The sequence below is a fragment of the Anser cygnoides genome, chromosome 1 (genome assembly GCF_040182565.1).
Source record: "Anser cygnoides isolate HZ-2024a breed goose chromosome 1, Taihu_goose_T2T_genome, whole genome shotgun sequence".
Taxonomy (NCBI): Eukaryota; Metazoa; Chordata; class Aves; order Anseriformes; family Anatidae; genus Anser; species Anser cygnoides.
Genome location: NC_089873.1, coordinates 87,913,905 through 87,926,960, shown reverse-complemented (window position 1 = coordinate 87,926,960; position 13,056 = coordinate 87,913,905). Strand labels below are relative to the sequence as shown.

General features: G+C 42.0%; 1 protein-coding gene and 1 long non-coding RNA gene across 5 annotated transcripts in view; one reads left to right on the top strand and one right to left on the bottom strand.

The window, feature by feature from the left end:
* The window catches only part of LOC136789686 (uncharacterized), a 45,185-nt gene that overhangs the window by 26,188 nt on the left and 5,941 nt on the right, over nucleotides 1–13,056 (top strand). For 2 of the 3 annotated variants that reach the window (XR_010828595.1, XR_010828593.1), the window contains exon 5: nucleotides 7,344–7,475. The exons of the other annotated variant lie outside the window; for it this stretch is intronic. This is a non-coding gene — a long non-coding RNA (uncharacterized lncRNA). The remainder of the gene's footprint in view (nucleotides 1–7,343; nucleotides 7,476–13,056) is intronic. 3 annotated transcript variants of the gene reach the window in all.
* STYXL2 (serine/threonine/tyrosine interacting like 2) overlaps nucleotides 1,788–13,056 on the bottom strand; it is an 18,089-nt gene continuing 6,820 nt past the window's right edge. For both annotated transcript variants that reach the window (XM_048071565.2, XM_066990355.1), the window contains exon 6: nucleotides 1,788–12,668. In XM_048071565.2, coding sequence (XP_047927522.1) covers nucleotides 9,841–12,668 — 2,828 coding nt within the window. In that variant the 3' untranslated portion in view covers nucleotides 1,788–9,840. The remainder of the gene's footprint in view (nucleotides 12,669–13,056) is intronic.

Genomic DNA, 13,056 nt, shown 5'->3' with positions numbered 1-13,056 from the left:
CATCAGACCGAGCTGTGGACACATGTATGAGATCAGTCCAGAGAAATAATATTCCTATCACCCCATCCATACCAGGCAGTGGCACTGTGTTACGGGATTAGAAGAAAATACTTAGTTGTTTGAACTTGTAAATGGCAGCTTAAAAGGGTAACAGCTCTGTCGTGCTACAGATTGCCTGTTAGATTGTTCAAGTAAAAGCCTCACCCACGTATCTGCTCAGCAGAGAAAATCTGGCATGAGAAATGGCCAGCAATAAAATCCTGCATTTCTAGCATCCCTTGTAGCCAGTGGGGGGGAAATCTTTTAACTAGCACTGAGAAAGCCTGGGCATGGGTCACCCGAGGGAGCAGAAAATGCAAAGCTCTGCCAGAGGTCTACTTCTGGAAAGAATCGTCCCAGACACCTCTCCAGTGAGCCTATGGGAAAAATAATATTGCTCCCAGTGTTAAGAAGGATGAATACAAAAACAAACAAACAAACAAAAATGAACAGTTTACTAAGCTGATCCCTAGGATTTAGCAAAGGAGACGCTTTCCAAGAGACTGCTTTTTTTTTCTATTGTTTACAATATGATGCTATCTCACAATTGGGATTCCTTTTTGTTGTGAAGAAGAAATGAGCTTGAATGAGAAAATACACATTGGCTTAGATTATTTTACTAATAACCCTGCTATTTCTTTTTTTTTTTTTTTTTTTGTTTGAGACCCTGGCCCATCAGATAAGCTTTCAGCTCTACCTGGGATATATGAGCAGCCATCCCTGTTCATACGAAGGGGATGAGGTCCTACAGAGGAATGCCTGGCTTTAGGTTCCTAAATCCTTTTCAGGCAGTAGAAAAACAACCTGTTTTTCATTGGTGTTCAATGTCTAGTAGCTCCCAATTACTCCAATACTCCTTTTTAGAAATGAATAATGAACTGCAGTGGAGGAAAAAGCTCCCTCAGAATGTAACAGAATAGTTTTCTCAGCACTACTCTAATACTTCTACAGCTGTAATAAAAAATATATATAAAAGGGGAAGTATTGATGAACACTAGCTTCAACCAAGAGCTGAATTTCCTAGTGCGCTCCAGGCTGAAATTTCTGAAAAGCAAAAATGCTCACTTGCAAGCTATCTCCACAGCCCAGGTCAGCAGGCAGCAATTAGTTTCTCAGCCACTCACTCTTCTTTCCATCTTCCTGATGGATATTTCATCTGAGTTTATGCTCTCCTCCCTTGCCTTCTCTTCACCTCTCTGCCTCTCTTTCCAATAAGGCTGTGATCTGTCACGGACTCTCAATGGACAAGACCTATACATCCCATCACAACACTGTCATGGGAAGTTGCATTAGACAGGCCAGGATGAAAAGCAGTTTGGAAGGGAGAGAAGCCGTCATGCTTCAGGGCAGAAACTTGAACTCTAACCAAGGCAGAGAGATGAAGGAGGGCTTTGGGCCAGGCGGGGAGAAAATTTGACTCAGGGCAGGTTATCCCATAATTGCCCACTTAAGCTTTCTTTATACCTTCTAAGATGCATCTGGTTCTGGCCAACATCAGAGAGAGAAGGGGTGGATCGCTGGTCTGATCCAGCAGGGGAATGAGTTTCTTCATTCTTTCTGCCGGTGCACTGAGTTTATAACACTTTCTGAAGCCACAATGAGATCCCTCTCCAAGCATGACCCTTGCTCTGCCAGTGATGGCCAAAATTCCTTCCCCTCACCCCGTCCTTCACACTTCCACCAGCAACACAGAGAGAAGCTGGTACAAAGCCGGGTCAAGATGATAAGAACAAAGCCTTGAAGACTGCTCTTAGATACCAGCTTTACTTCAACTGAGGGGGGAATTTTCAAAGAGGTGAACTCTTTCTGTCTCTCTCTCAGGCAGGAGTCTCCTGGGAGGAGAAGAAAACAGCTTTCATTTTAGCGAGTCATGATATTTATGGCCCTTTTATGAGTTTTGTTTGAAAATATAAAAGTAGATGGACTTAAATCTGTTTCAAAAGATAGGAGATGGGAAGGGGAGAGACAGAGCATGTGAAGGGCAGGTGGGTCGGAATCATCTGCCCACGTTCAAAAGAAAATCAAATACCTTCTTTGTTTTAATATGGACCCCTTCTGCCAGTCACGAGGATAATGTCTGACCTCTTCTTGCATAGGCCCTTTTATCCCTAATGACTTACAAATTTTATATGTCTACTACCGCCGACCAAGAACACTCACCTTGGGATGAATCGTGACAACTACTAAATTATGCAACTGCAGCACCATGCAACAGGTCAGGTCTGCTTGCTCCCAGGAAGCAGACTTTCAGATCACGTCTCCTGCAGAAGTGAGAGCTTTATACTGTATTCCTGAGGGGCAACTGTCAGCTTCTGCTTGCTCACATACCAGAGTCTCATGTGGGCTTTTATCCATCCTATTTGTGGTGTCTGTTCAGCAACTGAGGTTGCACCCTCTTGAGGGCCTCCTGCTTTTCATGTGTGGAATCTCCTCTGACCCTTTGCCTCTAGGCAATACTTTTGATCCAATTCACAGACTAAGGAGCACATGCCTTGCAAAATTATTGAGGGAGGCAAGTTTAAGTTGAAGAATTGGGTTTTGCGTTTGGTTTGGGACGTAGTTAGGCCTGTGGTCATTTTATCTGCTCTGTGAATGAACCTTCATAGCTTGTGGCAGCTAGTGAGAAATTTCTACACGCAAAATGTACAAAGTACATAATGTACAAATGTACATTAATTGGTAGTTTCATAAAGGCTGTCGTGGTTTCATAAAGCTCTCCTCCCAAACAAGGAGAAAGAGATGTTCTGCCAAACTAGCTGAAGGCCTTGGCCTGGATCTGCATTCAGTACAGACACATTACAAAGATCAAATTGTTAGGATGGTCCAGGAAGATGTGTGGAGTCACACAATGTTTAATACCAGATGGTGTGTGCTGCATCTTTCTTTGGTACGGTGCCCTGCAAGAATCAAATGCAGAGAACATGAACAGGTGAATATTTGAAGTTAGGCAGTACGTAACCTGAAGCATATAGCTGTCTGGTCAGTTGTAAACAGTCCTCACCACCACAGTTATTCTGCAATGTCATTCAGAAGTCCAAAAAGACTCTAAGACCGTGTGCTCTGGGTAGATCCTGTGGTAGTTGGGTGATGCTGTAAGAATGATCAGTTCCTTTAAATGTTTTTGTTTTCTGACTAGCATCACCTACGTCTTGGTTCAGTTTTACACCCGCACACATGCCCTTCTGAATGGAATCATTCTTCCTTTCATGGTTACTTGTTCAGAGTCCTTGGTAAGTTTGAATCAGGTTTTAAGATTTATTGATCTAGCCTTGTCCGTTTTGTGGTGTGTTCTTTGATTTAATTTAATGACCGTAAAGCATTCAGGCATGTTGGCATGAAGGGTGCACTGGAAAAAACTAAGTGATTGATTGATTGATTATGGAGAGACATTGTTCTCTCCACAGTTAACAATGAAGCTAGTTTTCCATTATACTCATTTGTGTCTTCCAGATCACAACTAAAAGTTAACCGTTCTGTCTGAAATTTCCTAGGTATGAATCATCTGTGGGAACAGCTACATTTTTTGTGTCCATGCGAATTTTTGCAGATTGTCCATGCGAATTTTTTGTGTCCATTTTTTATCCATGCGAATAGAACCCCTTGAAACACAATTCATAGGGGAAGGTTCAAAGCACAGACAGGCTGTACCTTCTCCTAACCCTAAGGTGATTTTTGCACCACTACACCTAGATACTGAGCCATAGACATTCCAAAATCTTCTTTAACTTGTTGGTCCTGTGAAGGACTGAAACCATATTGTTACCTGCTTTTGTGACTCACAAATGATGTTTTCCCTTTGTGTCTGTGTGTGTATGTATACATGTGTGTGTGCGTGTGTGTGCACCCTTTGGTAGAGGAACAGCAGTCACAGAAAAACAGTGAGCTCAGAAGCTAGTAAAAGGTTGTAACAGAGGGATAGATGGAAGTGACATGAAATCAGCTCTTGAATACAATAAAATGTACCGAAGAGCAAAAGGCAGTCCTGAAGAAAAAAAAAAAAGATACAATTCTTCCGTGTCCAAAAAATTTACATTCATAGGGTTAGGCAAAGTGAGAGGGTGTTCATTTAGGTTGATTATGCTTGTACTGGCAATGCTAGTTGCCTAATGAACAACCTCAGTACAACCTACTTTAAACCTCTCTCCACTTTTTACATGAAGAACAATATAACAAAACTTGTTGGCATTTAACTTATTACTCCCAGGCAAACAACTTAACGCCTTGGTGAGATGACTGGGGCAATTCACACACCATTCAGAGCTATGATCCCATCTCTCTAGAGAACTGTTTATTTGTTACACATCGTTCACATTTTTGAAGGTTCCTTCACAACTAAAACAGCCAGAAATTTAACACATTTTTACTTTTCTAAATGACAAGTGAAATTCCATAGAATAGGTAGGTAGCTCTCAAAGAGATTTTGCAGGAACATATGAGCATACAATTTCTGTTTCCAAGCCCTAAACCATATTAGTCCCATGCTTTCTGCATCTCTGCTGGCTTGTCTATAAATTTAGGAAGGTCATGGATACTATGTTTTCATGTTATAATGTATATATCCAATATATTCCAGCTAAATGCTTTAAGGAAAGGCAGACAATGCAACATAACCATGCCCAGCTAAAACTTTTTGTCTTATTAATTCAGCTAGCTCTCCACTACAGCTTACACTAATGTGTAAGCATTTCGCAAGGAGCTGTATAAAAAGAAAATGGTGCTAAACGCCTTTTAAAATCACCCAGTCTATACTAATGCCACATGCAATAAATCAAATTGCCCTGAAACTCCTAGAGTGGAGGGGGGAAAATGGGCCATGGCCCTACCCCTATCAGTACTACCATGAAGAATGCAGCTGATACATTTGGAATAATTCTTTCTGGCAACATTTCCACTCCTTCCAAACTTGCTTCTTCCACACTTGAATTCCCAACCTAGTGCAGATGTCATTTTATCATTTGAGTCCCACCGATGTCTGTCACCATTTCTCACAGTCCTCTTCCCATTTCCCACAAATTTATAGTTTCTGTAAATCCTACCATCTCCTTCCTTCCCAAACAGGTTGCCCCATAACCTTTCCCCCTAAATTTTTACACATCTAAACAAATGAATATTTTGCATTAGCCTCTTGGGCTTCCATACATATCTTGCTTTCTCCATCCACTGTAGATCTGCTCCTTAATTTGCCTATTGTCTTTACATCTCTTTTCTGATACTTCATATCTCCAAGCTCTCCGGCTTTCATCATTTCCTTACTTCTTACTTCTCTCGGACCAACATCAAATGTGTTTCTCTCTCTATCCCTCCTTAACTTCTTTGCTTCCCAAATACTTCCTACATTGTTCAAAGGACATTAGGGAAACAGAATACTATAAATGAGAGGCCAGGTGTGAAAAAATGCAGGACTTAATGAGACTAGGAGACTGAGCACTAAAATGGCAGATGAAGTTCAAGGTTAATAAAAGTAAGGCATTGCACATAAGAAAACTTAGCCTCAGATCAAAATTTGATCTCAGAGCTGACCATTGCCACCCTGCAACAAGATTTTGTGGATATAATAAATAGTTCCGTGAAAATGTCACCTTGGTGCTCAGTAATGGCCAAAAAACATGCAAAGTGTTAGGGGTTAATAGGGAAGGAACAAAGAGAAAAATAAAGAAGGCAATTATGCCACAGGATAAATCCCTGCTGCACCTGCACCATGAATACTGTGTGAGGACTTGGTCCCTCATCTCAAGTAAGATAAAGTAGAACTGGAAAGGGTTCAAAGGAGAGTGGTCAGGGTAATCAGAGACATAGACCAGCTCTCAAATGAGGAATGAGAAGCTCGATTAGGCTGAAAAACAGACAGCTAGGGATGGGTTGGATAGGGCGTAATGATGGAGGTGGGTAAGGTAAGGATGGGGCATAATGATAGAGGTGGGTAAAGTCTTGTGGAGCATGTAGGTACTAAACAGGGATTAGTATCTTGGCATTGAAGGAGGCTGGTGGGTGGCAAGTTCAGAACAGAAAGAAAAAAGCAGATGGTTTAGCATTCAGTGCATAGTAAGTACAGGACTTCTTGCCACGAGAGATCATGAAGGCTAACAGGTACAAGGCTATTAGGCTATAACTCAAAAATGATTAGGCGCCTCCATGGAAGGAAAATCTATCAAGGGCTATTAAATACAAAAATATCACATCTGGCTCAGGAAGTCCTTGAGTTGCAAATGATTGTAAGCTGGGCGATCATCCTGGGGAAATATCACTTATATCACTGCTCTTATATTCTTCCCTAGGTATTCACTGTTGGTCTCCACCAGACACAGGATATTGAGCCAGATGGACCTTTGGTCTGACCCCATATAGCCTTTCTGATGTTCCTGTGTTTATATTCTTAACTGACTGTATGGATGCTCCTTGCACTTTCACCTTCCACTATACAATGCCAAAAGAACCACACACACACACACAAAAACACCCTCCTGCCTACAGCAGCAAAGCAAGGCTGAGCAAAAATATCAGTCCTAGTGCATCTTTTCTGAAAAATTCTTCCCAGATAAATTTGGATACTTACCTACTCTTTTAGTCTAATGTTAGACCAGTGTCATTGCTGAAAAACCATTCCCTCTGCAGCTCTGGTCACCTGAAACAGTCTGTGCAGACCTCTCCTCTTTCAGTGATTCCCTACCTCCTTCTAAAGTCTCATCTTAAAACCTGACTTTCTAGCCTGCCTTCAACCTCTTCATTTCTGTCTCTCCTGGTTATTGGTCTTATGACTGAATGCTTTAATATTTTCACCATGCAAGGTCTTTATGTCACTGTTTCATGTAATTTATACCTGTGAGCTGGAGCCTTTCCCAACTCGCTTTCAAGCACAGGCCATACACTGAATGGAGTCCAAAATTATCCCCACCCCCTTATTGCTTTGGGGGTTTGGCTTTATTAACAAGGATATAAGCAATAAGAAAATAAAGTTCAGCTGTTTCTAAGGCTTCTCCCTCATGACTGCTCAGCCAGCATCCTAGATGGCTTCTCCCCGGCAAACCATTTTTATCTCCCTTTTAGACAAGTGAACTAATAAGCCACCTACCTCAGTGAGTCAGCAGAACCCACTTAACCCTTTCCCAGAAGGGTCAAAGCTCGCTATCAGGATGGTTTGGCTCAGCCTTGTTATAGAACCATATTCTGCCCTTCGGTCTTGAATAATTTATTTGTGCAGCAGACCTGGATTACTGTTTAAATCAAAATGCTACCCAAACAAAGGCTGTGCTGTGCAGTGCAAAATGAAACCAATTACTACATCATATGATGCTCATCTTTTACAGTGTGAGATGCCCCCTACAGTACTTGCAGAGGACAGACGTTTCTGTTGAGAGCAGCAGCCAGCCTTAGGAAGCGGGAGAGAGATTTTCAGAGGGAACCAGCCTTTGATAAAAAAGTAAATTCACTGCCAGAAGGTATTGCGCACTTTCACTTTGATCTGTCAAAACTTAAGTAACTGCTTACTGTTATGAGAAGACAGAGGACGGATCACGTGCTTACGCTTAAGACCTTTTCTAGACTGAAATTAAAGCAAGCTCCAGTTATGCATAAGCATTAAATTGTTTTGCACAGAACAAATTTACCAGAGGTAAAGAAAAGCAGAAAATGCCTATCCTAGCACATTGCAGAAATTCAATATAAAATCTCAGAATGTGGATCAAAGCCTGAAATGTCACTACTTTAAAGAAAAACCTCACGGAAGTATGCAGAAGTAAGGGATATATTGTATTATATATTATATTGTAGTAGAAGTGCATTATAAGCCTTGCAGCACCCCTGGATGCCTGAAACATTAACAAGACAGTGTTCCTTATGTACTTCAAAAATGTAATCTGAGTTTACTCAAAAAAATCCTGACACGAGTAAAATATGTTCTTTTTCTTATTTTTCTAGCCCTGTTATTGTTCAATCACCTGATTTCGAGACTCCTTTCACCTGACAATAATCAGCTATCATTTGCCTAGTCCTGGCTGTCAGAAAGTCATCTTTATCTTTAGAGAAGCAGGGATAATGTCCAATCAGTGAGTTATAGTTGAGAGAAACGATTCTAAGTTTAGGAAAATTGGTAGCTGCATTTTGTTATCAGTAACCATTATTTAGATAGCATTGCTGATGTGCATGGCATCATATAGAGAAGGATAAAGACCAGACCCTTGCCCTGTGGAGATTACTGTCTATATTACACAATTAAACCAGTGAGAGGTGCTAGCATAATGCTAATAGTGAGCTCTGAGCTTCACAGTGAGGGGGAGAAGAGATGACGAGAAAGCGAAAGACAAAACTACCCGTGAGAGAGCAATGCTGCGCTGTAGCATCATCCCTCCATTGTTGTTTTATATTCAGCTCCGCTGGAGGGTTTTGTTATTTACAAGCACGGTCTGTACAGAAGAGCAAACAAATATCTCCAGAGGAGAAACTGGCTTAGGTGTTCATAAGAGAGAGGTGGAGGAAGTTGATTGGTGACAAAGAATTGGGTACTTTGATGTGTCAAAGACAGAGAGTCTTGATATGAGCCCCGCAAGTGACGCTGTGGCAGCCCCGGCAGGGCCATCACGTATCACATGCACAAGGCTCTGCAGGGCACGGAAGACCCGAGGCCATTCCTGCAGCCTATTCAGTTAACGTGGAGGCTGCGCTCCCTTCTCTCACTCTGAAAAATGGTCTCTAGCTCGCAAACAGCACATTAACTGTCACACGGCAATTAAACCTACCACCTCCTAAAAGCAGGCTTCAAAGTACCACATTCTCTAGGCATACATTTCGTCCTTAGGTAAGTCTTTGCGCAGTGCCTTCAACCAACACTTCAGCTATGCATCATTTTATTATGAGGTCAGTTTGGGTATCTCTCTCTTCTTTTAAGGCAAACGTGTTGAAAATCAAGGCATGACAATCTGACTATAGACATATAAAAGCACAGACTCGGCTAAGCTGCATACATACAACAAACTGAAGCCAGTACTCCAGAAACCCAGCCTAACCCAACACTAGTCCTAGCCCTAACTCTGAATCTTGAACAAGATCAGAACATAATTGTTAGACAGATGGTAGTACTACTTCATTTTTGCTTTGTTGACCCAAAGTTATTAGCAGGAACCAATCATACTGGAGCAAAGATGACTCCATCTAATGAGAACGATGGTACCACAGGAATACATTCATTACTGCACTGAACTTCTGAAAAGAAGGAGGCATTTTCTTTTTTCTAGTATTTCACTTTGCTTCAGCTACTCAGTTAAAGAAAACAGTACATGTATTCCCCAGAACAATCTTATTTCTGTAGACATTCATAAGACTGGTGTAGAAAATGGAGCCTACCTAGCAATATCTTCTCAGCAGTATAAAGTAAAACTGATTAAGAGAGGAACATTCTTCAAGTTCCTAGAAAAAGCTGCTGGCTTCTACTTTTTATGATCAAAAAAATCCTAGAAAAAAAAAATATGTCCATCTGTAACGAGACTAGGAAATTGAAATAATCAAAATGGGATTTGATTGGTCTTTTGAATTGAGATGCTACCATGACTTTACTGCTGAAACATCGTCTGGCTCCTAATGGCTTCTAACATTGTGTTCCTACCTACATTGATCATTTAATACTAGCATCTTCTTTCTGAAAACCACAAACACTTCCAAAACTTGACCTCTTCCCTTTATCGCTTTTGATTAAGAAGAGAACTATCTGCAGGAAATGCCCTACAAACCACAAAGGATTATCAGAAATATAATGATGAGTGATTCTGGGACTCTGGGACTCTGCTTGTGTTCCTCTAATCTGATTCTTGGTCACTCTTCCTTTCTCCGCCGGAGCTTTGCAGTAGTTTCTTCTAGTCGGCTTCTCCAAGCAGCAATAATAGCATCATCATCCATTTCTTCTTCCTCTTCTTTCCGCATGTTTCTCCTGTACTGAGAGAACTGTCTAGATGCAAATCTTTCTTCACTTAGTTCCACTTTTGCCTCTTTCTTTCCATCCTCTTCAGATTTTGAAAAGCTCTGGGTGAACTTTCTCTTAGCTCCAAATTCTGACACATCTGACCTGGCCTCCTCTTCACACGCCTCCACGTGATGAGATCTGACTCGACTCTGTGTAGATGGTTCAGGGGATTCAGAGTCAAAGGAGGGTTCAGGTGTTTGGCTGAAACCATGCAGCTCTGGGCTCTTTTCTCCAGAACTTGTCTCGCTGACCCTTGACCTTGTGAATGTATACATCTTTTTGTCCTCTTTTGCAGAAGCAGAGGAAAATCTTGACATGGTTCTCAGTGAATCTCCTTTTGACTCATAGGAGGAACAGCTGTCTAGCTCTTCTTTTTGGGATCTTGAGAATCTGTAACTGGATGTTTCAGAATCCATCTCTCTAACTTTGGATGACCTGCTATATTTCTCTCTAGACTTCTCACTTTGATCATGATATGATGATTCTTTCTCTGCTTTCAGGCCACTGAGCCACTTTGTAATATCAGTCTCTAGTTCTGACTTTTGTGCACCTATGTTTGCAGATTGACTGGACAGAGCAAAGATTGTATCATTTCTGTCAAGATCTGCTTGCAAAGGGTGCCTGTGGCTATTTCTTGTACTCTCTGTGTCATCTTCTATTTCATTTTCCTCTCCTTTGGTCACCTTTTTTTTAAACAAAGTGCTGCGTTTATTGTCTCTGACCACCTTTTCAATTTGATAATCTGACATTTTCTCTCTCATTTCCATTTGCATCTCCTTCTCCTTCCTCCTGATCTTCTTCAGGTCAACATCATCGGCAAAGAGGCTGTACAGTGGTTTGCTTGTTTGCGCAGTCTTCATGTTTGAACCAGTCCCGTCTGTCCTTGTACTTGCTGAGGAATTGCAAGACAGGACAGACTGAGACTCAGCCCTCTGCATGTCCTGCTGGCGGAGCTGAGAGGCAGCAAGAGATGAGCCACTCTGAGCGCTGATAAGGGAAACCTTATCATCATCTGTACGCCTGCCAAGGTCTCCTGACATTATGCTGGAGGCCATTGCAGACGATGGACGGGACAGCATCATTATTTCATTTTGCTTTTGAGCAATGGTTTCACTGACCACATTAGCAATCCAGTTCTGAATGCTTGCCATGGATATTGTGCCACCTGGGCCAACTTGGAGATTGGGAAGGGGTGTACTCGGCTGCATTGCCCCGGTGCTGCTCCTGGTCTGGGATAAAGATGAATGATTTGTCTGCATGCTCAGTGTAGAAGCTGAATCCTCAGCACCATTTGCAGAAGGTGCTGAGCTCCAGAAAGCTGACAGTGGGATATTCCCACTCATTGTACTGTCTGTCTCCCAGCTGCACATGGACTGGCTTTCTTCTAAGATTTTCTTTGAACGTTCAAGTAGCTCTATACGCCTCTGCTTCTTTTTAGCTGAAGCAGAATCTTCACTTTTGGCAAACTCCACAAATTCCTCCTTGCTTTCACTGCCCACCTTCTTCTGCCGCTTCATTTTCCAAGCTTGGTAAGCACTCAGGTTAATATCTGACAAACTCTTTCCTTCAGTCTCCTCTCCATCTGCCTGTCTGCCATCTTCAGCTGGAGATGGTGCAGAAGATGAGGATGATTCTAAATCCTTCTTGTGAAAGCCAAACTGGATCCTCTTGACTTTCCACCTTTCTAGAGGAGTCAACTTGTCTTTGTTCTTTTGGCAGAAATTATAAAAGGAACTACTGTCTGAAAACACACTTTCCTCATCCACATCCCTCTCCTCCCTTCCTGTTTCTGAGGATCGCCTCTCCCCAGTATTTTTATTCTTAGAATGATACCTTTGAGCAGCTTCCTTCTCAATCTCCAGGAGCCTCTGGTTCCACATGTCCCAGGTGCTCTCGGAAGACACAGAGTCTGTGCGGCTCCTCCTCATCCTGCTAAAGCTACTGGCTTCCAGCTGTTGTTTTAGGGTTCGGATCTCAAAACTGCTCACACTCTCAACATCACTAAATTCACCCGATGGGGAAGGTCTTCCTCCCATTCTGGAATCTCCATCCTCCTCCCTGGGTGGACCCCCCATTTGGTATTTCTCATTTCTGCACTGCCAGTCGTGGATTCTCTGTTCTACATCCTCCTCAGATTGTTCCCCTTCCTGAGCCAGAAACACTGGAGATGTTCTTCTTCCATGGTTAATTGTTGATTCCTTTACAGACAGGCCTTCTTTCTTCCTCCATTCCTCATACAACTGTTCCTCTTCCTCCTCACTGATGAAGGTGGAGTGTTTCGAAGCCCAGCTGGTTTTTCCCACTGATGAAGAGCTCCTAAGACTACCTAGCATGCTGCTGGTGTCCTCTTCTTCTACTGTGATGGAGTGGGCTTTGGCTCCTATGACACTTTCTGAGTCCCCAACTCCAGACAGCCGGGAAGACGTCCCTGCGTGGGCAACAGGACTTTGACTAGGAGTGACATCTTCATCTCCGGTATGATCCAACTCTCGTTCTTCCAACAACTGCTCATTGAGCTCCCTTAGCTGTTTGAGAAAGCCATCGTTCGGGTAAATGGCACGCTTCTTTCTCAGAGTCATCAGAGCTTCCAGAATGGTCATATGGTGGTAGATCATCAGGTAAGCAGCCACCAGCACAGCTGAGCGACTGATTCCCATTTCACTGCTGACAAGGATTTTTCCTACAGACATTGAATATAGAATTAATTAACTATTTCCAGTAATAGAGAGAGCTTGTTCTGTTATGCAGCACAAACACATTCTCTGAATACTGTTAAAAATGAGACAGATTATATGTTTTGTTGATTGAAACCAATAGTAAGTATTTATTGTTAGTTTTATCTCAGTAGAAATCTGCATACATGTGAACAAAAAATATTAGTCTCAAAAGAAGGCATGCAGATTTTAAAACAAGCTAAACAATATTCATATTTTCACCTATACACTTCCCCAAATAATCAAAATCTTATAACGGGTATTAGAAAGACAAGCAATGCAGAACTCTTGACTTCCTGGCTGACTTGGGGCAAGACATTTAAGCTTTCCATGCTTTAGTTTCTCTATATGTGA